Source organism: Protomyctophum parallelum (assembly GCF_964188405.1).
Source record: "Protomyctophum parallelum genome assembly, chromosome: 13".
Taxonomy (NCBI): Eukaryota; Metazoa; Chordata; class Actinopteri; order Myctophiformes; family Myctophidae; genus Protomyctophum; species Protomyctophum parallelum.
In genome coordinates this window covers 42,797,250-42,824,101 of record NC_139708.1, presented here as the reverse complement: position 1 = coordinate 42,824,101, position 26,852 = coordinate 42,797,250, and the positions used below count along the sequence as shown (strand labels likewise).

The 26,852-nt window shown below is 40.9% G+C and overlaps 2 protein-coding genes across 3 annotated transcripts; both read left to right on the top strand.

Moving 5' to 3' along the window:
• The first annotated feature begins 3,082 nt into the window (after window positions 1-3,082).
• znf207a (zinc finger protein 207, a) lies at window positions 3,083-12,211 on the top strand. Of its 2 annotated transcripts, XM_083780837.1 has the most exons (11): window positions 3,083-3,211; window positions 3,797-3,923; window positions 4,756-4,894; window positions 5,440-5,640; window positions 6,503-6,578; window positions 6,678-6,748; window positions 8,269-8,429; window positions 8,964-9,056; window positions 9,661-9,879; window positions 10,181-10,307; window positions 11,395-12,211. In XM_083780837.1, the coding sequence occupies exons 1-11, from the start codon at window positions 3,171-3,173 to the stop codon at window positions 11,556-11,558; spliced, it is 1,419 nt and encodes a 472-aa protein (XP_083636963.1). In that variant the 5' UTR covers window positions 3,083-3,170; the 3' UTR covers window positions 11,559-12,211. The 2 variants fall into 2 exon arrangements, with proteins under 2 accessions (XP_083636963.1, XP_083636964.1); XM_083780838.1 differs by lacking the exon at window positions 8,964-9,056.
• A 5,145-nt stretch (window positions 12,212-17,356) lies between these two features.
• Window positions 17,357-22,984, top strand: cdk9 (cyclin-dependent kinase 9 (CDC2-related kinase)). Its single transcript, XM_083780601.1, has 8 exons — window positions 17,357-17,483; window positions 17,573-17,686; window positions 18,318-18,399; window positions 19,012-19,102; window positions 19,860-20,026; window positions 20,429-20,600; window positions 21,284-21,432; window positions 22,106-22,984. The coding sequence occupies exons 1-8, from the start codon at window positions 17,395-17,397 to the stop codon at window positions 22,469-22,471; spliced, it is 1,230 nt and encodes a 409-aa protein (XP_083636727.1). The 5' UTR covers window positions 17,357-17,394; the 3' UTR covers window positions 22,472-22,984.
• The last annotated feature ends 3,868 nt before the right edge of the window (window positions 22,985-26,852 follow it).

The following is a 26,852-nucleotide window of genomic DNA, read 5'->3' as shown; positions in this document are numbered from 1 at the left end:
CTGCTGCCTACGACACTGTCCAACACCGCACAATGGTCAGGAAAAGCCTCCTCAACAACAGGCGCTTCTATGTTCAGTTAAATGACCAGAGGAGTAAATGGAAAGCCGAAAAGAACGGCCTCCCACAAGGTAGCGCGCTCGCCCCCCTCCTTTTCAATATCTAAACAAACGACCAGCCACTTGAAACCCAACCCATCAAAAACCCAACTATGCAGCTTCCACCTGAGGAACCGAGACGCAAAAAAAGAACTGAGCATCACAAACTCTCAAACCATACCCACCCCATGTAACTTGGAGTTACACTGGACAGTTTAACGTCATGCCCAGGACGAAAGGTTATAGAGAACACCAACATGACAAACCCTACACTTAAACCCTCTATATTTAATAAAAAACAATTCTGGACAGGAATCCTGTATTGCAGGGGTGCCCAAAAGGTACATCGTGATCTACCAGTAATCACAAAGGCTGTGCAGGTAGACCATATGGCATGCCCCTGTATATAATCTATCACTTGAATTAAGGTGACTTGACACCAGCTCAAATGTTGCACACAAACATCAGTAGCAAAAGTACAAAGTTATTGTGACAGTAATAATTGCTATAGTGTGTGTTCAGTAACAGGAATATTCCTGTCTCTCCAGCTCTTTAATAAATAGAAAAGGGTTTAATCAGGAGTTGTAGTAGCCACAGGATAATCTAAGCGGTGGATATTGCTCTTTTCTTCATGTCTTTATGTATGTAAATTGTCTTGTTGTTTGTGTTATGTCAAATGCGTGTATATGTGTTCTGCATATACTTGGCTGCTGTGTTGCAAGTTACTGAACACACACTATAGCAATGATTACTGTCACACTATAGAGCTATTTAACACTGTTACTGAACACACACTATAGCAATGATTACTGTCACAATATAGAGCTATTTAACACTGTTACTGAACACACACACTATAGCAATGATTACTGTCACAATATAGAGCTATTTAACACTGTTACTGAACACACACACTATAGCAATGATTATTGTCACAATATAGAGCTATTTAACACTGTTACTGAACACACACTATAGCAATGATTACTGTCACACTATAGAGCTATTTAACACTGTTACTGAACACACACTATAGCAATGATTACTGTCACAATACAGAGCAATTTAATTTAGGTAACCAAATTGACCCCAATAGTAGATCTTTACACTCTCAATAGTTCAATTGTTGTTAAGCATCTGCTTAATTTCCAAAAAAACTACACAATTAGAGAATGTAGAAGATTGCTACTTTTGATCCTTTGATTATATAATGCTGATTGTAGCATAGTGGTTAGTGACTGAGCTTTGTTAACATGAGTGCCCGAAATCCCACCAATTTCAAAGAATGTTTGTTGCTTCGTGCCAATTTTCACAGAATGTTTGTCCTTTTACCTACCAAACAATACTATTTTCACCTCTAGTCGATTATTTATTCAGCGTTTGAGCCACGGACCACCATTTGAGGCCATCTAGTCTCTCAGACCCATTTGAGCCACTGACCACCATTGTGAGAGTCTATTAATGTGAAATGGTGGTCCGTGGCTCAAACATGTTATCACTTTTGAAGTTACTTGTTGTGTTTAGATATGTAAATACTACTCTTTAAAGCCGTGTTTCGGTAGTCGAGTGGGTACTGTCGACGGTTAGTAAACATTGAGGCCGGGCATAGTTGTTTATAAACCTTCGACACTAACCATTCGGCTACTGAAACACTGTTTTACAGTTTCGTACAAACATCATATATAAACATCATAACAAGTAACTTCAAGTGATAGACGTTTGAACACACAAACAACAACAGCGTTAAGTATTAAATAACATTTAATCACTTACTTGCTCCGAAGACGGACCCGCGATGGTGACGTGGCACGTTCCAAACAAACACTGACCAAACCTACCTCCACGCGTCTCTTCCGTATTTGAGGGCGGCGGCACTTCCTTCCGGTGTGAGGCCACGCCCGCGAGATTTAACCGGGAATCTATTGTAGTCATATTGTAGTCCTCTTACGTTACATCCGGGTCCCTTGGTCCCATCCGCTTCTAATGCAAAATAGCTACATAATTATGAACGCGTGAATCTTTTTTTTTTTTACAATAACGTTATTTGTCAGAAAGGAAGCCATTGAGGGTTAAAATGGGTCTTAATGCTTCCAACTCATATAACTGTCACCAACAACACTTTTAATGATATTACATGAAGCAGACAGCCCTGTGATGAAACCTTTAGCATTACACTGTGGTTAATAGGTTTTTATTCACAATGGAATGTTATTGTACTCTTAATATATCATGGTGTAGCACAGCACAGTAGATTCATATTTCAATCGATCTGGGATGTTAAAATTGTGCAAAACTCTGTTCAATGAATGGCCTCTTCTGCTACATTAAACATTACTAAACATTAAACGTTACTTATACCTGTTATTGAGACTCCTATAGAGCATGTTGACATGGATAGCTTGGTTAGTAGTATCTCTGTTAGTTAATGCAGTTTGATTGATTAAATTAATAGCCTATTTTATTAGACAAAAATGTAGAACAGTAGTGTCATAGAGTGGAAAATGCCATTTGGTTTAATGTCACAGAATGCAGTGCCACGTAGAGCAGCATGATAAATGGTTAACTTTATAGTGTGTTCAAAAATGGCAGATCTGCAAGTTCAGTGTCTTGAATGAGATGTGCTGTGAGTTTGCATATCTGCTATTGTCCAGCATAGGACCGTTGCACAGTGAAGTATAAACAAGGCTTTAGGATTTATAAGTCGTTTTTAGAATATAATAGAATATTCACTCCAGTGAATAGCATTTATCCATTTAGATAACTTTTTGATGTTATTTAATTACTTATTTTTACACAGAAACATAATGTGTGTCTTTACAATAACTGTAATGTAATAATAATACTAATAATGTAATGTAATAATTATTAATTAAATAACCTTATTTTATTCTGAAGGCAACCGGATGTCTTAAATTAGCTAGCTCTCAGACAGGAAGTTCTAAATTAGCTCAAAAGACGGAGCCAGGTTTGTTCATAGGGGTTTGTTGAGCAGCTGACGCCATCTTGAGTTCAGTTGGGTTGTTGTTTGTGTTGTTACAGCTGATGGTTGGTTGACAGGATCATAGCGGACGGACATGGGAAGAAAGAAGAAAAAGCAAATGAAGCCATGGTGCTGGTATCCTTTTAAATGCTCCCCTGGAATGGGGTTTTAATTATCATGTCAACGTGGTTTGCTCTGTGTGGTAGAATATTAGCCCTGGCTATTACTGTAGGTAGCAGAGAGTCGGGCTCAGTCAGCAGACACCCTATGTTTAGCTTAGCTGTGGTGGTTACTGCATGGTTAGTACTGTTAGCCAAGTGCAGTAGTTTAGCCTGAGCTTCGATCTCCTAGTGGTCCAGAGTCAGAGGACCAATATGACGGCCATTATGTCCAGATGTAGTGCACTATGTCTGGGTAATGGTAAAGCAGAGAAGCTCCATCTACTCTAGTCTCTTTAATTGTGATCCAGATTCCAGGGGGTCAGTATTGCTGAATAAATGCTGTGCACTGTGGTTGGGCTGTCCTGGCACTGCCTCTGATTTCTTAATAAAGAAATCAATGAATACATAAATAAATAAAAAGGTCACAACAAATTGTACTTTTTGTGTGTGATACCCAGTGTCTTTTTTTGACATTGCATTTACACAACAAGCACCGTGTATTATGGGGCATGCTATTGTCAAACAGTAATAAACCGTGTTCCCTAAACTATGGCATCAGGTATTGCAACAGGGACTTCGACGATGAAAAGATTCTCATACAGCATCAGAAAGCCAAACACTTCAAATGTCATATCTGTCACAAAAAACTGTATACAGGGCCCGGTTTGGCCATCCACTGCATGCAGGTGAGTCCATTTGAGACCATGAAACGACGTCTCTTCAGACCAGAACGTTTAACTTCTGTTAAAGATGCACTCTTGCTTTCACCTTGACGAGACTGGCAGATTTCTTCAGCAGTATTATTTTGAATAAATAATTACAAAGTCAGTGGTCAGCTTCATTTGATTGTTCATGTTAAAAGCCTGACTTATATGTGTAGTGTCAGGCCTGAATTTGAACAGCCACCATAAAAACTATTTAAAAGTCAGCCTACTATCATCAAACTTATATAGAGGATCAAAGGACATAATGTCTCTCTCAGCAGGATTTGGAAAAATATGTCCATGCATTTATAGTAGACTTGCCGAGCCTACTGTAATGGTTGTACTATCCCTTACTTGCACTACAGATTTCCCTAAGAAAATCAACTGCTGCGCTCTCTACAGCTGTAGTTGATTCACAATGCTGCTGGAGTCCACTAATACCCAAGTCGATCCTATGATTAAATCCACTTGTCCAATCTTTACTCTGCCCCCCTTCTGTCAAAGGATACAAATACAAGTATATTAGTTTTCTATAAAGCCCTGAACGGACCAAAACATTTCTGATCTTGTGCTACATTATGGCATTATGGTTATGTTAAGTTATTCTTTAATGCCGTTTTAACTTACTTTTCCTTAGATTTTCTTCTTATAACTCGTTAATAACTATGTTTAATGTTTTCAAACAGCATTTCATAATGTGTCTTGCTGCTCTTGAAGCACTTTGCATTGCCTTGTTGAAATGTTCTATACAAATAAATGTAACTTGACTAAACTCATCCACCCGATGCCATTATAAGATTATATATATTTTTAGGTTCATAAAGAGACCATTGATGGAGTTCCCAATGCAATACCTGGGAGAACAGACATTGAATTGGAAATATATGGCATGGAAGGGATTCCAGAGAAAGACATGGAGGAAAGAAGAAGAGTACTTGAACAGAAAACCCAAGGTATTAACAATGACAGCTGTTTGTTTTTACGTCCCCTGGAGACCCCTGTCTCAGACGTGGTTGCTCAGGAGACTTGGCTCAGATCGGAACCCATTTGATTTGGCGTTAGGAACAGTACAATGTCTAATCAACAATGTCATTAGGGTTGTCACGATTACAAATGTACGAAGTGACGCGTTGTAAGCTTGTAGATCAGCATTGTAGTGACATGTTGTAAGCTTGGACACTTTTCAACATGGAGATGGTTATGACAACGTAATTGCAATGATCATATAATGACGATTATGTAATAATTGTGACAGGCCTTCTTACTTGTCTTTACTGGTCTTTGTTTGTTTGAGTGATGGCTGATGGATAATATGATGATAATATTATAAAGTGAGAATACCTTTCTCCAACATGGTCCCTGATCTTCATCCATTACAACCTATTCCACAAACACACACAATTAGTCCAAGGACACCAGTCGTATGAAAAAAGCATAAAACGTGTCCTTGTATGTTTTAATCACAATCAATATGCCCTTCTGCTCCATTCAATACCAGAGTCCCAGAAAAAGAAGCTGAACCAGGATGACTCTGACGACTATGACGAGGATGATGAGCCTGGACCCTCCTTCCAGCAGCCTGCTGCTGCTGCTGCTGCCCAGCAGCCCCAGGCAGGCTTCATCTCTCCCATGACCCAGCCTGGCATCATGCCTCCTCCTGGGGCTGGAGCACCGGGGATGCCACCAGGCACCTACTCGGGTCAGTGCCCCCACCCCCCTTCCTCCCTCATCTAGACTGAGTGGCCCCCCCTGCATGCCACCTGTTTCTAAATCGCACATAATGCAGGAGGCAGCAGGACATTGCATTATTGAAAACGAGCACTTCCAAACTCTGTGCACAGAATCCTTGCACGGAATGTATTGACAGAAAGTAGCTGTCTACGGTACATGTCTACAGTGGATTTTTATTAAACAAAAACCTTGCCGATATAAAGAGGATAATTCAAGCTTTCCGTACAGGTGCAATGTTGGTGAGTTTAATGTTGTTTAATACAATCAGATAGGACTTTTCTGTTTGGATGTATGGGCTGTCAAGGCCAGAAAGTTGTTTTTTTGCCACTCAGTCAGTAGGCGTTCCAGCATAATTTCCGATGATGTCACGTGCATAGCCTCTATAGTCTTTTAACCTGAATCTAATCTAATTATTCAGTTAGTACCGACGATTGATGGTGATCGATTCTGATTTGGGAAAGTAATGCCACCTGCTCCTTTTGGAATGCTGCATGTCTTGTCTAATCAAAATGACTGCAAGACAGACGTCACTGTATTGTGTTAGTTTTTTATGTTAGATTTGATTGTAGACTTCCTTTCCAAATTCGTCAATTTAGCACATCTCTCGCTAACTATTGAATATTTCAAATTGGCAGAATTTTATCTACAAAGCAAATTTAGAAGCTTCTTTGACAGTTGTAGATGTTCAAACAGATAGATCACTTTCTTATAGACAACAAATTTGATGTTTAAATCATTCACTCATGTTTTGTGTATGCAATACCTTTGTGTTTGAGACCATATCCCTGGTGTATCACTTTGTGAATTATTTCTTTCATCTTTTTATGTAGGGATGCCACCAATGATGCCAGGCGTGCCACCTATGATACCCGGGATGCCCCTTGGAATGCCAGGAATGCCACCAGGGTGAGGGATTTGTATTTCTTCTCATCTTATTGCTGGCCATTTTAGTCACTATCACTGTGTCTTGTCTATAAAGATATATTCGTCTTTCTCTGTATTTAGTATGATGCCAATGGGTGGAATGATGCCTCCAGGACCAGGGATGCCCCCCATGATGCCAGGCATGCCACTGGGTATGGTTACACACTTCAAACCATCATGAAGCAGTAGCACATACAGATGTCTAAAGCCCTAACCACACTAAAGGGTCACCATGCACCTCCTTGGGTCCAAACGGTTGCAAGGAGTTAACGCTAAAACCGTCTCGACCCTTTGGTGTGGTTTGGGCCATTGAATTCCATGCGTTGAATCACTAGGGTCAACGTGCAACAAGACATGTCACACCACAGGGACAACGCTAAAACCGTCTTGACCCTTTGGTGTGGTTAGGGCTTAAGACCCCTAGATATGGAACTGTTCAAAGTCTTCAACAGTTTTTGTTTTTGTTGTTGTTGTACATCTGTGTCGTAGTGTGACATGATCTAATATGCAGTGGTTTAAAGTAAGTACATTTACTCAAGTAGTGTATGAGGTAATTTTGAGGTATGTTTACTGTAACTGGAGTATTTCCAGTTTTCAGTACATTTACTTTTACGACATCTCAGAGGCAACTAGAAAAAGTGCCCTTCTGGGCACAGGTCTCCACCAGGATAGGAATGTAGGACATTGCAGCTTGCCTTCATCTGGTGGTTGGATAAAAGGGCAACAAAAGTAAACTAGGGAGTTGGCATACAAAGTTATCCACAGATCCGTGCAGTTAGAGGTAAAAACACTTTTCGTCCAGTTATAGCGCCACCTTGAGGCTGAGTTGAAATTGTTCATGTGGCATTTCTTCCTCGGCCTAGTGGGAATGTGCGTGCACAATTTCACGGAAATCACGCGATGTGTTCATGATTTGCAGCATTTTGTTTGAAACTGAGCACTCCTGTGAACTTTGGAAGCCAATCTTAACCAATCAGGATGGAGTCTGAGAAATCTGACAGACCCGTTTCGTTGAATGGCTCTAGAGAGACTGTGTACCAATTTGCGCGATGTTTGGACAAAATCTGTAGGTGTACTGTGCAAAAACTTGTTTTGCACAAAGCGGCCTCCTGGTGGCGCTATAACAGGCCGTTCTGGAAAGTTTGGGGCAGAGGTTCATTGTTGGCATCCAGGGAGTGTGTGTGCAAAATTTGGCATCGACCGGGTTTAACGGTGGCCGAGATTAGCTGCTCACAGACACACACACGGACGGACACACGGACGGACGGACGGAGTGCAAAACATACTCTCCCCCCATGCTTTCGGCCTGGTGGAGACAAATATTGTACTTCTACTCCACTGCAATTATTTGAAAACTTAACTTACTACTAGTAACTTTGTAGATTTTGAGTATTATTAAAAAACAAACATTAACCACTTCAACGCTGTATACATTTCAGCCATTTGAAAATAGACGATCTACAAGCTTTTTATGCAATTTGAAAACTTGTGAAATGGGGCATTCTGCAATAATGAGTACTTTCTACTTTTCGTACTTTATGTAAATTTTTATACCAAATGCTGTTTTTTTTATATACCAATACTGTTACTCAAGTCAATTTTGAATTCCGACAAAAACATGTGAATACTTGTTCCACCACTGCTAATGTGTCCTTCCGTTCCGTCTTCACAGGCATGCCACCACCGTTGGGGCACCGTCCAGGTCTGGGCCACATGGGTCAGGGCCCGCCTGCGGCAGGACCAAGCATGCTGACTAGACCCACTATGCCCGCAGCCACTGCCCCCTCAACCCAGCCTGCTGTCGCTAAGCCTCTGTTCCCCAGTGCTGGACAGGTAACCTTTCGGCTCCCCGAAATGTATATCTAGGTCCACGCCTTAGTATCGCGTGGCCAGACTGTTGTCTCCCACAATTTTCGAATGTTTCCGGTCATACAGTCATGGAGCACGGAAGTAAAATATAAAGTGGATGTGAAGCCTACTCCACACGTCCGTTTCGTCTTCACACATTTGTCCTAATATGAATCAAATCGTCTAAGCATTATTTGGTTGCTGCTTAGCATGATGGATATATATATATTTTTTAATGTAAAGATATTTTTGAATATATTTTCGTGAACGGAAATGACAATTCCGGACTCTATATAGCATTCGGAGATTGTGGAATAGTTGTCTGGCTATGCGAGACAGGTCCCCCCCCTAATCTCCAGCATTCTGACAGGAAAGAATATCTCTACTGTTCTAATCTACATACTATTAGATACAATAGGCTGATTGAAAAGGGAACAGCACCACTCAAACGAGTGTCATTTTGTTATCACTGCAGTATATTTCACTATTCCTATTCTTTACTCTTTTCCTCTGCCACAGATCGGGAGTCGGGTTACAACAAGCACAAGTGCAGGCTCGTCGAGTGCGGACTCTCAGTCCACCTCCTCTAATGTGTTCCCTAGCACGCCACAAGTATGCCACTGTCTGCCTGCCCCACTCTCTGACAAAATACAGCTTTACAATGGGCATGCACCCAATTGGATATCGTTTGCTTATAGATAAAATAGATTAAATCTTTTTTTTTTTTTTTAATGGAGGCTTTTTTGGGTTAAATGTTTTGCAGTGAGATGCTTTCCAAATCCTTGTGTGGCATTGACTGAGGGATGCTATCCTAATTGCTGTTGTTTGTTTGTTTTTTGCAGTAGTGGCCTGCAAACGGTTCCATGGTTTGACTATTATGCCATTGTTTGCTTCTTTTGTTTTTGTTTTACTACAAATCTGCACCGAACTCCACATACGGGCCCTTGATAAATCCGCTATCGTGAGATTTGTAAAATGCGCTCATTTTCTTTTGCATACTTTCTGAAGTTGCTCACTATGTGTGGTGGTGATAAACATGCTGTAGGTCTATTACTAACAACATGGTGTTGACAATTGACATCACTTCCACACGTCATGGGAGTAACCTTAAAGTATGATTTATTTTCTTTAGGACAAATGTTTTACTCCTCCTGTAAATGCTGTCTTTTTTTTAACCATTCCTTCTTTCCTTTCAAAATGTTTTCTCGATCAACAGACAGTGTCGGGATCACCACACCCCACCACCTCCACAGCCCCCGACCCCTCCAAGCCCACATTCCCAGCCTACACCCAGGCTACTGCCTCGGTGGCCAGCCCCAGCACTGGCAGCAGCACAGTGTCCAAGCCTCCCTCCACTGTGACCAGTAAGCCCGCAACACTCACCACCACCAGTGCAACCAGTAAGTTGATCCACCCCGATGAGGATATCTCGCTGGTAAGTGGCCCTGCTCTTACAGTCTCCTTTTCTAGCTGTTTTTGTTTTGTACAGTAAGTGGCTAACACTCTGTCTATCCATAACATAGTCCGTAACTGTCAGCAATGTTCAGTTAAATCAAGTTAAAAATCAATTTAAAAAAAGATTTATATGGCTGTTTGATTACATTATACAGTAGCATTCAACAACATCTTTCGTGACTCATCTGTATTGCCATTTTTTGTTTATTTTGTCACCCTGTTTATTACATTGTCAGTGTGTAATTGGTTGTCGTCTTTGCTGTGTTTTGTGTGTGCTGTAGGAAGAACTGCGGGCTCAGTTGCCTAGGTACCAGCGTAACCTCTCTCGCCAAGGCCAACCCACCGCTGCTGCGCCCCCAGTGGCCATGATGACTCCTCAGCAGCCTGGCTTGAGGCATCCAATACCTGGTATGTATGGATGCGTGTGTGCATTTCTACAATTGTCATGACCTGACAAACCAGAATTAGTTATCTGACGGACACTTTGACGGATTCATTAACCTATTAAAGACCTGAGGCCGATTCTAACGAATACCTTCTGAATCAGTGGTTCTCACACTTTCAAGATTTATAAAAACTGTTCAAAAATAGCAGATTGCGAAAATGACACATGCTTTCCCGGTTTTATTGGATTAACCCATTCTGACCTGAGATCAGATTCATACGAGGTTTCCGCCGGACACACACTGGTCTGATGAACCCATTCTGACCTGAGATCAGATTCTAAAAATGTCAGTCGCTCTTCGATTTTTCAAAAAATAGCAGACCTACAAGCTCGTATCGCGCCACTCGGTGGCGCGATATGAGCTTGTAGATCTGCTATTTTGAAATAGCTAAAGCATAACATGATGCCGACACCAAAATGGGTGCCCGGTCAGAATGGTTTAAGGAGAGCGGAGTGAACAGGAAAGTATCAATTAGCTATTAATTGAATTTTGTGACCATTGTTCATGACTGTCTATTATTGGTATGTAAAGAAGAGGCTACTTCAAAAAGAAGAAAGAAACGTCTTTTTTATCATTAGAAATAATGCGGATTTCTAGTTTTGTGAATGTTAACTGGTACACTCTGCCGACAGCTGCAACAATGAAATGGCCCATCTTTACAGAGATTCCCAATTATCACGGGCAGCAACGATCCCTGTTGATGCGGCCCACTTTATTAGTCTCTTAGTACCTGCCTGGTGCTTCCAAACCCATCACCCCTCTTGTCTACTGTACCATAACTATGCATTGTTTTTGTTTTTTTCACTGGTGTATTGTATTGGTGTATTGTATTGCACTGTATCGTATTGTTTTCTCTGACCTGTGAAGCACTTTGGTACGATGAGTCGTTTTTAAATGTGCTCAAATCAAATGTATTTGATTTGATCAACTGTAAACATAAACATGAAAGTTACCACGCTTAAACTAGATTCATTCATCTTTTAACGCTCTAGATCTGATTATGAGGGGAAAAAATCACTAACAGTCATCCAATCCTTGTGTCGTCTCAGGTCAGTATGGCGGTCCGCCCCAGGGGATGCCAGGCTACATGCCAGGAGGTATGCCTCCATACGGACAAGGTCTCCCAATGGTTCCCCCGGGGTACCAAGGAGCTCCCCCACGGCCACCCATGGGCATGAGACCCCCTGTTATGTCTCCAGGAGGCCGCTACTGAAGCCTGGCCTACTGTCTTCTATAGGTTTGGACACTCAACCCTTTTCTAACGTCCTCGACTAGATAGTAGACAAGCCAGTATTGTAACATAGAACAATGTACTGTACATTGTACTTGTCGCTATGAGGAAGAGACACTGAATGCACAGCAAAGAGAAGTGATCTATAAAACGTATCACACAGCGCATGGGGGGAAAAAAATGTATTTACACTGTACCTAATCAAGCCTATGAACTGTTGTTGTAAACCATCTTTGTCTTGTGGCTGTTGTTTTTTTTTGTCCTTCTCATGTTTCATTTAGGTGTGTAGAAGTGTAATAGATATGGTTCGTAGTGTTGTGATGGCGCTGGAGTTACATGAGCTGTACCCACCTTTTACCAAGGCAAGTTTTCATACTACATTACCGTTCTAAAGAAAAGCAGTGAGGCCTTCACAGCACATTTAGGTGCTGTTGGACTTAGTGTCCCCAACTTTGTTTGGTGAGGGCTTCAGATTGTTGTATTCACTGTTTTATTTGTAATGCTGTGCTCACTGGCATTTTCTTTAGGCTACACTACTCGTAATGCTAAGTGTATGCATCGCACACAGTTACCATACGAATTGGTTCATGTACTGTTGTAAAACTGTATTGTAATAAAACATCCTGAAACCCTAAGACTCTTCTTTACGGGACATTAGCGGGGAAAGACGCATCACAGCAGGTTTGTACTCCAGTCATGTGTTTTCAAAAAGATTTTGTTCTGTCCAGAATCCAGAAGTTGTGTCGTTGTTTCTAGCCTTAACTTGTGTGAAAATGTTGGGCAGTAAGTTTTTATTTTGCTTTTGATTACATGCATGACATAAATTAACCGCTTTATTGTATTATATGTTTTAATTACCCACTCAAGCCCTATATTCATCGTATTACCAATAGCTATATAAAATATCAAATCTATAGCTCGCAGCGCGGTGTGAGCTTATAGATCTGCTATCTTTGAAAGTGTTGAATTTCCAGTATTTGGGGGAAATCTTTGACCGTTTCTGCCCGTCGCCTATATTGACATTCCCAAAATTGGGACGGCAGGCTAAAAGTGGTTAATTAATGCTGGTCTTTATTCTTGAATGTATATGCTGTCTGATCTGTAGTGTATTGGCCTTTAGACAAAGTCAGTGCATTGTATATGTACTGTAGCTGCAGTATGGGTGCCAGTGGCCGTGGTGCTAAAACCCAGATTTCTCTTCTCCCTGTAGCGATGCCATGGGGGGACTGGCTGAGGCCGTGTCTCAGTGTAGCCCTGTGTGTCAGCCCGAGGCAAGTCTCTCACATTTCTCTGTCTTCTCATTCATTACCAGCAGGGGCCCTCACAGCGTACGTACACGCTGTTGGACCGTCAACGTCCCCAAACTTGTAGCAAGTTTGGTGAAGGCCCTTGTTTGTTTTTGTTGGCGTTTAGGTACCATTTTTCCTCAGGCATGTTAGCTTACGTAAGACCTACTTTTACCTGTGATGCTTCCATATGCCATTGAAAAATATTCTGTGATGGACAGCGAGATTAATCTGTACCTAAAGTAACAATGTCATACATTTTAGACATTAATCACGCCTATAGTAGTCACTTCAATTTGGAACTTGTAATTTTCTTCAGAAATGTCACACAATTGCCACATTCAGCTCAACCTCAAAAGCCTGTCACCTACAGCCAGGAATGCATTAAATGTTTTCTTATTTTTATTTATTTTTTTATTTTTTTGTGTGCAAATTGATACGTCATACCTTTGCAAAATGGTTTCTGCCACTTAATCCTGTTTGTTTTCATCAGCTTTCCTCACTTGATCATTTGACTTTTACTACTTAAATGAAGGAGAAACCCTGCCAGTAACAGGTTAGTTACAGCTGTAAGTACCACTGCTAGAAATTCCTTAGATTTGTCTTTTGGTTTTGTTTTGTTTTTATTGTGTGTGCACACAAGATCTTATGCAACAATCCCATAGTGGGTTGTTGTGGACAAAGTTTGATTTTTGGGGGGATAACGGTCGCCTGGTGCCAATATTTAGTTTACATTTGACAATGTAAGAGTAACCAAGCCATTCAGTGAATTGGATTAATATATCACATGCAAAATCTTCATAGGTAAGTAGTAAGTACTGGCTTTGCAAGTTTGCATCAGCTAATGGCCCCTACACACTGTAGGAGTTTTAAAGTTGTCGGCGAGTCATCAGATCGTTATGTATTTCACACTGTAGGAGTCTTTTTTTGTTTTGTTTTTTATCGTCTGTCATTATATCGTTGTGGCTTTCACACTAAACGATTGGTCGCAGTCTAGGCATCGCACACTGCAAGAGTTCACCAAGATGCGATCCAGATCTGATATTCATTTGTTTTTATTTTATTCGTTTTTACATCTCACGTACTTGCAGGATGCCGTGATACAAGCGCGAGACCGACACAGAGGACGCCTCTCTCTCTCTCTCTCTGTGCATGCCACACACACAGGAATAGCCAGGCGCGCGCGCACACATTTGAAATGTTTATTTATGTCCACATAATGAGAAGTACAGGAATACCTTGTTACTGTACAAAGGACATAAACACTGCCAGTGCAGTTTGACAGTGGGAGAGCAGCCAGTTACAACGTGCATGGACGGCAAAGCATCGTTACATACAGTACAGCTGACATGTCGGACACAGGGCAGCAGTCATAAATCATGGATAAAGGAAACAACGCCTCCTCCAAATTGAGCGGCTTCCTATGATGGCTGAAACTGATCAATACCTCGCTAACTGCTTGGCTCTCCTTTTGGAATGGCCGGCCATTTGTAAGCCCCTCACAACCAACTTACACACACACACACACACACACACACACACACATACACATACACATACACATACACACACACAGAGAGAGAGAGAGAGAGAGAGAGAGAGGTCCAAAAGTTTGCTCCGATGCGGTTTTATCAACATTATTCAAGTGAAATGAGTTGGTTATGGTTTTATAGACTATGTAACAGCAACATTGGGCTAATATGGCTACCATGTACGACACAGGACAGGGATTTACCCAAGGAATAAAGATTATATATTATCATCTATCGATACAGTCGACACGACAGACAGACAGCTGTGCTGTGAGCACAGCTGTCCTGTGCTCTCATTGGCTGTAATACAGGACTTCTCTGGACGCGATCACAACCCCGTTCATACTGTACAATGTCCAGTCGGCGACAGAGACAAATACCAACCCTGCTTGATATTCAGAAACGCTCGGGAAGGCGAGCGCTTTTATCGCCACTATATCTTCTCGCAGAGCCTTTCACACACAGCGAGCAAAACCTCGGTGATCAATGCCTGGTCTTGCGTCAGATCGGAAGTTTTGTCGGCGAGCGCCAAAAATGATCCCCGACAGCATAATCTGAGAAAATATCGTGCAGTGTGTACGAGCCATTAGTCTCACCTATTCCATACCTTAACTTCTCTGTATAACAAAATGTCAAACCAATATTACACTATTGTTGGATTTTGTTAACCTTGATGTACTGTGTCATATGAAAATGCCACTATCATGACATTAACACTGTCTATTTCTTGTAATCATTTCATATTCTGTATCAGTCAGGACCTGACTGGTATGGTAAAAGTCAAGGAAAAGCATAAGAGATATGGAATTTGCACTGCAGGTGCTACAGATCTGTGTCATTTTAGATTTTTGCGTCGTCTATTAAAAAATAGCAGATATACAAGCATGCACATCTGCAGTTTTTTGAAAAAAATCTTGAAAGTGTTGAATTACGAAAACGTTTGAGAACTGATTTAGAAGGCATTTGTAGAATGTGCCTCAGGTCTTAATGGGTAATAAAGGACAGCAAGTAGATTTGAGGATTACTGCTTACATTTGTTCTCCATTGGATGATGTTGGTGATGTATGCCACCATGTCTGGATCCTCACTGTAAACTATTAATAAACCACAAACTGTAAACACTGGTGTTTGACTGCATGGTTATATTTCTCACCACATGCTCATTATGCTATGCATTGTGAATGTTGTGGAAGACTACGTACGGTTGTACTTGTAGATAAGGTTTATTACACTTTATTTCTTCAGTGACAACTATAGAATGTACTTTTTATGAAGCAAACTCGAACACATTTATTGTCTACATTAATGTCTGTTTGATTTTCTATATACTACACTACTCATGCTTATAGGCTACTAAATGTGATATTGTTTATAGTAAATTCTAACTAAACTACTCCATACTATAAGCAGGAAGAACGACAAATGGATTGTACTGTAGTGTAGTCATAATTTCGGAGTCCCAAAATATACATGGAAGGAGGTATGGCCCGCACACCATTCTTTTGGTAAAGGATTGCTTCTTTTTTTTTAAACGACATTTCGATCCTAGTGGATCTTCGTCAGGTCAGTACAGTTATACTGACCTGACGAAGATCCACTAGGATCGAATTCGTAAAGTAATGCTTTACCAAAAGAATGGTGAAAAAATATACATCCAATAAATTACCATCAGGATTGTTCACTCACTAGATTCAACATTTCAATACAGAGGATTGTCATTGCAGAATAAAGATTGTTGAGCTGGAGCTAATACAATTTATTATTGTATACTGTATTTGATTTTGGTGTGCCAGTTGGCAACATTGGTAACTTGGCACACATTAACACCATTGGTGAATAGTTTCTCTTTGGCGTACCAATCAACCGGACAAACCTGTACCCTGGTCTGTCTGTGAATCTACACTTTTGGAATATGATATTGGTACTGGAGGAGTTGAGTTGGTGCGCGGTGGTAACAAAACGTTTATCTATAAACGTGAAAAGAGACCACCATTAATTGATTGATTTAATACTTTATTAACATATTTGCAGATTAATCTGTGAATCCATTGATCTGTTGTACAATTGTACAGAGGTAGCCTACGGTTTGCAATGATTGTTACAAAGATTAAAGATAACACAAAAAGCCCTATAGGGCTTGTTTCCATTGTGGTCTGTCAACCATGTTGATATAGGGTGCGTTTGGATATAGGCACACTGAGTCCACTGCCAATACAAACTAATAGGCAAGTGTGCTCCCGGTGAGCATTTGAATCTGAACGCACCCATAGGCTATGGGGAAATGCACTCACTACCTTGTTTATTTTTTAACCTGGAAGAAACTTGTCATAAGACAGTGGTTTTCAACCACTGGTCTGGGGACCATAAGTGGTCCTTGGGGGGGTTCCAGACCTGTGATCCCCAGCTAAATGATGGATAATGTTGGTTGGTAACCTAATGGACCCTTAATAAGGGTCCCCTATCAATGTCTTTAGACTTAGTGTATATTTTACATTCTCAAGAGTTTATCTGTGAAGTCTACACTTATTGGCGAATGTAGAAGATGTTTTATGTTGATCATTTGCCTGTTATCTCTCCTATGATACCACATTAATACAACATGGAATTGTGGACATTGGACAAAATCTTATCCAACGATAACAAAATATTCAAAGTTTTGAGTCTGAAAGGCTTAGGTCAAGGCTGAATAAATAATGAACCTTTATAGTATGAAAAAAGGTTGAAAACCTTTCGCAAGATATCGGAAACGGATTATTTTATTTATTTATTTATTCTAATCAAAGATCCTCAACAGACTATAGATACTCTTGGTTCAAACCTCGCCATTGCCCAAGGCTAGGGGGGCACTTCCGGGCTCTTAACGGGGCGGGGTCACCCTTACGTATACGTCTACAGGAAATGACTAGATGTTGGATCGTCTTGTTTTCATCGACCGTCTTTTGTCCCGGTCTAATCATTTTTACTGGCCGTTCTGCTGCCTTCTCCCTGGACAAACACAAGATGCAGCGAGGAGAGAAAGCGGCATCCAACGCCGCCGCCGCCGCCACCACCACCACCACCACCACCACCGCAGCAGCGGCGGCTGAAAAGTATGCATTTCGTCGCATTAATAATGTCCTTAACGTCAAATTGCATCCAAACGTTGAATAATAACATGTCTTATGTGATCTCCCTCTAGGCCCGACCGGGAGGCCGCCATCATGTCCAAGTACTACGATGGGGTTGAGTTCCCTTTCTGCGACGAGTTCTCCAAATATGAGAAACTCGCTAAAATTGGCCAAGGAACGTTCGGGTAAGAGTTGTGACACGTCCATTGCACTCATGTCTGTGCAGTTACACTGTACATCTGTGTTGGGCTACTAGCTGCAGCTATTGTGCTATACTGCTAGCATGTTTTGCTATCCAAAGTAAACATGGCGCCTGTAACGGATACTACGGAACGCCACAGTGCTCAGTACATGGCAGACCTACAAGCTCATCATGCGAGCTTGTATAATATCTCATATTCACAGTACACCAGCCTACGTATAAATGAGGCTTAACAGTAAAACAAAATGATATTGACCATATTCACATGGGGGCTATTTTGCTATTAAGTTAAGTCTGATGTTTGTTGTTGGGGAAACAAAACGCCCGCGGTCTCCGAGGCTAGTTGTTGAATGGGGACTTTTTGAGAAGAACATGTGTACTGCAATTGCATGGGTGTTGTGGATTATATTTTCTGTTGTGTATGATTTGTATGAACATCTATCATTTGTGCTCCCTCCGATACTGCCATCTAGTGGGGACTTCGATAATCACATAAATGTAATAAAAGCTATATTTGGCAATAAATTACTTTAACATTTTAATGAAACTGCTATGTGGAAATGATAAACAAAAGATGCCCATTGCAAGATTTGTTGTTGTTTTTTCTTCCACAGGGAAGTCTTCAAAGCAAAACACAGGCAGACGGGGGAGAAAGTTGCACTAAAGAAAGTTTTGATGGAAAATGAGAAAGAAGGGGTAAGAGTAAGGGACAATCATTCACTGTACCTAGGAAGAGTGGGCGTAGAACATGCTGGAGCTTTTAACCTCTCCCAGTTGTGTATATTCAGGAGATAAAGCCTGGGAAGCTAGGCTCTAACCAGAAAATATCTAACTAGAAGTGCAGGACTAATTGTTGTCATTTTACCAGAACTTCTTGTACAGCTTTGGTTAGACTTTCTTTGACGGTAGTGCAGAACCACGTCTTTGTCATACTTATTGCTGATGCTGACCGTGGGAAAACATAATCTTACAGTGAGTCTTCATGTTGAACCATGTTGACTTTTTAATTTTTAATACATACCCTGATTTTCTTTTAAACCTTTTTGTGGTGAGCACTTTTTTATAATCCCGTTAATCCTTGAAGCAGTAGTGTACATACATTTAGTAGTAGTTTTATACATTTTAGCCAAATATCCACCGTCTTTCGTGAGATTTACAAGATCTACTTAAATTGTATAGCCACCTAGCCCTGGTCTCTCTATCAGTAGTTCTGTGTTCCATGAGCAGCACTGTATTTCTATTTATTTGCTGTAAATATGTGACTTCTGCATACTCTTTATCTTACACACATTGTGGCTACTTTTGCAGTTCCCCATCACCGCTCTGAGGGAGATAAAGATACTACAGCTGCTTAAACATGAGAATGTGGTTAATCTAATTGAGATCTGTCGAACCAAAGGTGAGTCTCAGTCAACAAACTGGTTTCACCTCTTAATATTGAAACTAGGGATGGACAGCTTTAAAAAAAAAAAAAAATCCAGATTCAGTGTTTCCCTTATGCATTATTTTGTGGCAGGCTACCACAGTAGGAGACCGCAAATTGACCAAAAAAGGCAAATAAGACCCACTGCACGAGCATGCATGCAAGCATGCATGCATTAATGCTCACCCCCACACTATCAGCTTCTTATCAGAAACTGTGCACCCATATATGCGACACGGTGCGGCAAGATGCTGCTTAGAGCAGGAGTCTCTTCCTGGTTTTTAAACAGCTGGTGGATGGGGATTGCCACTTGTGCGCGGCTGCAACTTGCAGCGAGGGCAGAGCGTTCCAATAGCAACGTACACGCTACAAGTTGCAGCCGTGCGCGAGCGGCATTTTCCTTCCACCAGCTGTTTAATAACCAGGATGCCTGCTGTAAGCGGCATCCTGCCGCCCCTTGTCGCGTACATCTGGGTGCACTCAAACACTGCAGATTACATAAAAGAAGTCTGGATCTGCACCCAGAATCACTGTTACCGTATAACATACAAGTGCATGGTAAACTCTACTCTACAATAAACTTGTATTGCAATTACTCTACAATAAACTTGTATTGCAATTAATCGGTTATCAGATATCGTTATAATTTTAATATTGTCTAAAGCTCTAATGATGCAGTTAATAGTGTTATTATTATTGCTATATTATAGCTTTTCTATATTATTTTCCCCAGCTACTCAGTTCAACCGCTACAAAGGCAGCATCTACCTGGTGTTTGATTTCTGCGAACATGACTTGGCAGGTCTTTTAAGTAATGCCAATGTTAAATTCACCCTGGCTGAGATCAAGAAGGTCATGCAGATGCTTCTCAATGGCCTGTACTATATTCACAGAAACAAGGTGAGTTTTGGCTCCGACTGAGCATTGACTGTAGGACCGAAGGAAAGTGTCAACACTGACAGTGATTGATTGTAGTTTTGTGTATTTAAAAGTGTTACCACGTAGTTGCATATATTGTGTGTGTACATCAGTGGCAAATCACAAATGTGTGGGGAATATTAATTGGTATTACGACTAAATTGGAATAAGAGTGTAAAGAGAGTAAAATTGATTTGTCACTACTATAATCATCCCACGGCTTAGACTATTAGGACCATAGAGCATATCACAACAGAAGTAAACACTTCAACTTTTGGCCAAAGACTGCATAAGCACAAATAAAATATAAGTAACTAATTATTGCTGAGTGTCTAAACAATACTGTCATTAATCCTGTATATCGTTGTCATTGTGCTGATTCAGATCCTCCACAGAGACATGAAGGCAGCCAATGTGCTCATCACCAGAGACGGCGTTTTGAAATTGGCAGACTTTGGCTTAGCGAGGGCCTTTAGTCTAGCCAAAAACAGCCAGGGTAATCGATACACCAACCGTGTGGTCACCCTGTGGTACAGACCCCCAGAACTGCTACTAGGTAAGAGACATTTTTCCCCTTCAGTGTAAATAGTTGTGGCTGGATGTTTCTAACTGGGACATGGTCCAGGGGTTGACACTAAGGTCTCAGAAGCACTTGCCCGAAAAGTAAAAACAAATGTTCTTTGTAGGTAGGTCAAATTTGAATTACCGTTCACTAGGCTGTACGATAAAAAATTCTATGCCAAATACCTAGCTATGAATTACTATGGGTTCACACTTGATAATTTATCATTTTAAGTGTAACAACAGTGAAAATGGCACGTCATAGGTAAACGGTGCTCTTATTTTCATTTCACAGACAAGAAGGCAGAGCGCTTTGGCCACGTTCAGGTGTTTCATATTTTGTGTCGGGCAACCTGGAAGCAGACTCCACCTGCCCCAAAGTTTTATTTACCTGCCAGGGGCAACCCTTAGTGTCAACGCCTGTGGGCATGTAATGCAGCATATAGTGCACAAGAGACTTATTTCCTGTAGTCAATAAGGTAATTGCTAAAGGTAACCGTGAAACCTTATTTTCTTGGACTTTAACTTTGACTTTAACTTATTTACCACTAACGCCCAAAACAGGGTCTGTTTTAATGTGGTCTAAGGGCCTCTGATGCAGTTGTTCAGCTAAGGTTAAATGTGTGCGGTCAACTAGTGCTATAGTTCTAGTTTGCATTTTCATTTCCCCCCCGGTAGGCGAGCGAGACTATGGGCCACCTATTGACCTGTGGGGTGCAGGCTGCATTATGGCTGAAATGTGGACAAGGAGTCCCATCATGCAGGGGAATACTGAGCAACACCAGCTGACTCTTATAAGCCAGCTCTGTGGCTCCATCACTGCTGAGGTAAGATACATATGGGGCGACTATGTATTATGAGGTTTGAGACTGAGTATAAGATTGATTAGAGTTGCATTTTCTTTGTCATTTGACTAGGTTAGCATAGGAATGCTGTAACTTAATATTTTGTAAATATTGTCTGTTAAAGCAAACGTGGAGATACTGCACCACTGTCTCCCAAATTCCCTGCTTCAAATTTGAATATAGTAAAACAAAATATAATACTACATTATGAATGAGAAGAGGGTACAATAGAGTAGAATACTAGTTCCCAGATGACGGTGAATTTAATTAATTTTTTTGCATGCTCACAGCTTCACAAGGTTGAACCACTGACATAGCATACTAAAATAACAGATTATGAAAACATAAACCTGCACAAGAGTTCTATAAAAGTTCTATACCTTTGAGTAAAGATCAATGTGGAAGGAGGTAAGAAGGTGGCAAACTTTAAAGAGGCTTCAAGGCAGCTCTGTGCAGAATTTAAAAACAAGGGTTGAAAACCTAACTGAAGATTTCTGAAAACCTTCAAATTCTTATTCCAAAAGAATAAGAATAATTTATGATGCTACGTGTATAGCAACAACAAATGAGACACAGAGGTAGCTCCCGGATTGAAAGGTATAACAACATATAGGTTGCAACGGCTCTAAAATACATTCTTGTTTTGATTTTTTAGGTGTGGCCTGGCGTGGACAAGAAATACGAGCTGTACCAGAAAATGGAACTACCAAAAGGGCAGAAGAGGAAAGTCAAAGATCGGCTCAAAGCCTACGTCAAGGACCCCTATGCCCTGGATCTAATAGACAAACTCCTGGTTCTAGACCCGGCCCAGCGGACGGACAGTGACGATGCACTCAACCACGACTTCTTCTGGTCCGACCCCATGCCATCTGACCTGAAGAACATGCTCTCCACCCACAATACCTCCATGTTTGAATATTTGGCCCCACCTAGACGGAGGGGCCACATGCCCCAGCAGCAGCCCAACCAGAACAGAAACCCAGCCACCACAAGCCAGACTGAATTTGATCGTGTGTTCTGAAGGAATGTCGAGGAGAGGCTACAGACTAGGCTAGAAGGTTGGATTGGTTGGGACCTTTTGTTCAAGCTGCAAGCAGCTAACTGTTATGTTGTAGTTGCACACTGACAATTTGCAGATTCACAAGATCAATTTTCACTTGGGAGACCACTGCTTAACTAAGTAGAAATTAAGCTTGCACAGTTGAGGCGAGCTGTGGAATTGAATCCAGTTTGAGGCTGTGCAACTGCAAACTACTAGAGAGCATTCCCCTCACCTGTGTTGTTCAGTGCCTTGACCAGGCTCTTTGGGTTTCTGCACAATCTGGAGAATTATTCTTTGCAAGCAACCGACTTTTTTTTAACATGTTTTCTTTTACAGGATTTGGAAGGATATCAAGACTTGGAAAGTCTGCTGAAATCCCTTTTGTTTTGTTAAATTTCGTGCTTCTTTCATACCATGACGGTGATTTGTTTTTATTTGTATGCCAAGCACACACAATGGGCTAGTTAAAAAATAAAGCGGTTGTGTCAGCGATCTGGTCTTTGGCAATATGTTTTTAACATATCGTTGCTGTCTGCATGAAACCCTGGATCTCAAACGTTTCATTATAAAAATTAATACAAATACAACCTCAATGTGTCAACACGTGAGCTTATGCATTTTCACTACTGTTGTGTGAGACTCGTTTGATGAAAGGACATTAATTTACCGAAATGCCCAAATTATTTATTTTTAATGAATTTGTTTTACAGACACTTTTATTTTGTATTTTTATACAGCTGGTAACATATATATATATATATATATATATATATATATATATATATGAGCTGGGACTTGATTAAAAAAAAAATCTAATTAATCAGAGGCTTTGTGATTAATTAATCTAGATTAATCGCATTTTAATCGCATATCAATATTCAACCCGAGAACAGCGAGAAACCTTTTTTTTAAATGTTTTTTGGTATCCCAGTGAATCAACGAATAGTGACTACAGGATACCACTCATTTTCAACATTTTACTGTCATTAATATACCTGTTGTGGAAATAATAAAAAGTCACCCCATTCTGTGTTGCCTAGAACTGGAGGTCTGAAACAAAAATAGTAACAGTAACAAGTACATCTCAGTGACGTCACAAAGCTGTACTTACTTCATATTGTTACTGTTTTTTGTCAGACCTCCAGTTCTAGGCAACACAAAATGGGGTGACTTTTTATTATTTCCAGTTTTCAGTAGGCCTACTATAGAAAAGCGCCCAGTGAGAAACGTTCCGCGGTGAAAAGAAAGGTGCGATTAATTTATCTAGTTAATCGCGATTCATTTTTCTGTAGTTAATTAATCTAAATTAATCGCAATTAGTCCCGGCCCTAATATATATATATATAAAATAATCCTACTGACTACTTTGTCTCATTAGCCCAATCTTACTATACAAACCAAGATGCTTAAATATAATTTTTAGTAGTAGTTTGGGTGTCATGTCCTGTTTAATGCTTTTTTTTGCCATTAGCTCAAACAAATGTGTCCTAATGGCAAACTGCATTTGAATGTGTAACCACTGTCTTCGTGTGAAGGCAGATGTTTGTCATGGGGAGCTTAATGGAATACAATAGACATTTCATGCTAATTCAGTGTATTTACACTACAGCATATTGCCTTGGCCTACTTGCTATAGACATTAAACATTTACATTTTATCCCTAATACGTTCCTTCAGGCAAAGCTCGCATCGTGACTTAACTCATTAAAACCAGGAAAGCATTTGATTTTAGCCAATGGCTATTCAAGAATTTGCAGACATGTTGTGCTATGAGCTTGTAGATCTGCTTTCTTAATTGTGAAAAGGGGCATGTTTAGTTCCCGGAAAGAGACCAAATGTATCTTTTGGGTCTCGAGCTAAAACGTATAAACATATTCTGTACATATTGTGCCATCCCAGGTCAGTTCCTCACACCAAGATTGCCTGTTGCTGCACCACTGCAACTGCCATGGCTCTGTGGAAGCCTATTGGTTTGTGTGTTTGGCAAACTGCTGGACTGAAGTTTGTCTTGGAAAGGGGTGATTTGATACAATATTTACTCATGAAATCTTTACTCCCATGTTCAACTCGATAGAACTAAAACAGAAAAGTGTACTGGGCATCCAGTCAATGGACGATGTTCACCTGTTGTTGGTATGGTGTTTAAATGGCTGCTGTGACACTGCTGCCATTGAAACGGCTGAAGGTGATATCATTAATTATTGTGGGTGGGTGCCAGCATGGACTGCTCTGCTCCTGTACTGTACACGCCGGTAGAGTAAACTATAAGTAACTATCCGCAATTAATCGTATTACTTTTAGCTGTTTATCTTTCAAAATGGCAGCAGGGGGGAAACCATGTTAAAAGAATGGAGATTATACATGTATATTGTATTATTCACTTGAGACTGGGGAAAAGATTCACCTTTCAGCACAATGGCCAGAGGTACACAGGTACACTACACACTGGACTGGACATGCTTCTGAATGCATGGAAAGACCTGGAGATTGGCACACTGCATGCCATTGCCAATACACCTCATCCATTGTTTCAGTGGACTTGAAACTGCTTTAAGGTAGATATTCTTGGGATCAATGGTCCCCCCCCCCCCCCCCATTAAACGATATCAGCCCTACTATACGTCTATACCCTAAAACGTAAGTGTCCATTCATATTGTGTAAACTGTAAAGCACTTTGCATTGCCTTCATTCATTCAGTTTGCTGCTGTTGCTAGTCTACAAATGGTCACTAGATGTCACCAGATATCAATTTAATGAGCAAGGCATAATAAACCATAAACATGAGGCACATAGTTTTGTTTGGTTTTAAAGTTTCCAATGTATTAAATACAGTATTACTTTTCAAATAAAGATGACTGTAGGCTACACAGAACCTGGTTTGAGGGAATTGTTCATTCAATCTTAAAAGTATAAATGTCAACTTTAAACAGTAGAAAACCTACGAGTATGGTCATAGTATCACTTTTCAACCCATCATCATTGGTCCTCACTAATTCATGATAAAATGCCACATTTTTTTCTCCTACTTCATGACAAAATGCCAAAATCCTACTCTGTCTCTGTCTTTGTCTCATAGGAGGGCTGTGGGCAGCTCAGAAACCCGTCCACCAGTGACATCGATGGGGAATCCAAGCTAATAGAAATGGCCGGCGTTCTATTCCTGAAAAGTTGCAATTCGAAAATGTAAGCCATCGTTCTCACGATAATACAAATATAAATATATTTGAAAAATCTGCCTATGATGTCACTGGTGGATGGCTTTTTGAACTGCCCACTGCCCTCCAATGAGACAGACTGAGTATAAATAATTTTTTTATTTTTACTCTTTTATCATGAACATTAGTTAGGACAAATTATATGATGATAGGTTGAAAAGTGGTGAAGCGGTCCTTTAAGAAGTTCTCATTGCTTTGCAGGCCTATTTGCTTGTTTGTTATTTACTTTTGGACATAGTGGACAGACAGACAGACAGACAGACAGTTGACTAGAAAGTGTGTTACCACTGGAGTTAAATTTGAGTCGATTCAGTCGAATAGCTGTCATAATTATATCCCTACCCTAGTCTATATTTTAGCGGGACAATATATCAGGCAGGCGGGAGAACATTATGCAGAAACAAAGACAGAGATACCCGTCTCTGTGGGTCACATGAGCAGTGGCAGCAGAAGCCAATCATGTGCTGGGAGTCGCATTTGCATTGGCTTGGTAACCTCGCATCACCAGGCTTTCCACCGCCTCGGAGGAAAGCCTGGTCTCTGTTTCAAAAGTCTGTATGATCCGGGCTGGGGCCGGATGATGTGGTTACGTCATGTTGTAGTATTGTTTTGTAGTCGCCAGACAGGATGAACAGGCGGCGGCAACTTCCCTCTCAATAAAAGCTCTCGTAAGCGAGAGCTTTTATTGAGAGGGAAAAGGAAGTTGTCGCCGCCTGTTCTTCCTGTTTGTTGTAGGCAAACCATTGCCTACAACATGACGTAAGCATATCATCCGGCTCCAGCCCGGATCATATACCGAAATGAAATGGTGCCCAGGCTATTGGCTTGGTATAAATACTGGTGCAACGCCGAGAACTGCTCAATTTTAAGTTATTTTCTTCAATCCATTAAGAAAAAGAAAATAACCATGCCTGAAGTTGCCAAGCCAGCCCCCAAGAAGGGCTCAAAGAAAGCCGTCACCAAGACCGCTGCTAAAGGTGGCAAGAAGCGCAGAAAGTCCAGGAAGGAGAGCTATGCCATCTACGTGTACAAGGTCCTGAAGCAGGTCCACCCTGACATATCTCTTCCAAGGCAATGGGCATAATGAACTCCTTCGTCAAGGACATCTTTGAGCGCATCGCCGGTGAAGCCTCCAAACTGGCTC

Bases quoted from the DNA above. Each gene is read 5' to 3' on its own strand.
- znf207a (XM_083780837.1), top strand. From the start codon at position 3,171: ATGGGAAGAAAGAAGAAAAAGCAAATGAAGCCATGGTGCTG. The intron at 4,895-5,439 runs GTATTAACAATG...ATTCAATACCAG, and splicing joins ACTTGAACAGAAAACCCAAG to AGTCCCAGAAAAAGAAGCTG. The intron at 9,057-9,660 runs GTATGCCACTGT...CTCGATCAACAG, and splicing joins TGTTCCCTAGCACGCCACAA to ACAGTGTCGGGATCACCACA.
- cdk9 (XM_083780601.1), top strand. From the start codon at position 17,395: ATGCAGCGAGGAGAGAAAGCGGCATCCAACGCCGCCGCCGCCGCCACC. The intron at 17,687-18,317 runs GTAAGAGTTGTG...TTTCTTCCACAG, and splicing joins ATTGGCCAAGGAACGTTCGG to GGAAGTCTTCAAAGCAAAAC. The intron at 20,601-21,283 runs GTAAGAGACATT...CCCCCCCGGTAG, and splicing joins ACCCCCAGAACTGCTACTAG to GCGAGCGAGACTATGGGCCA.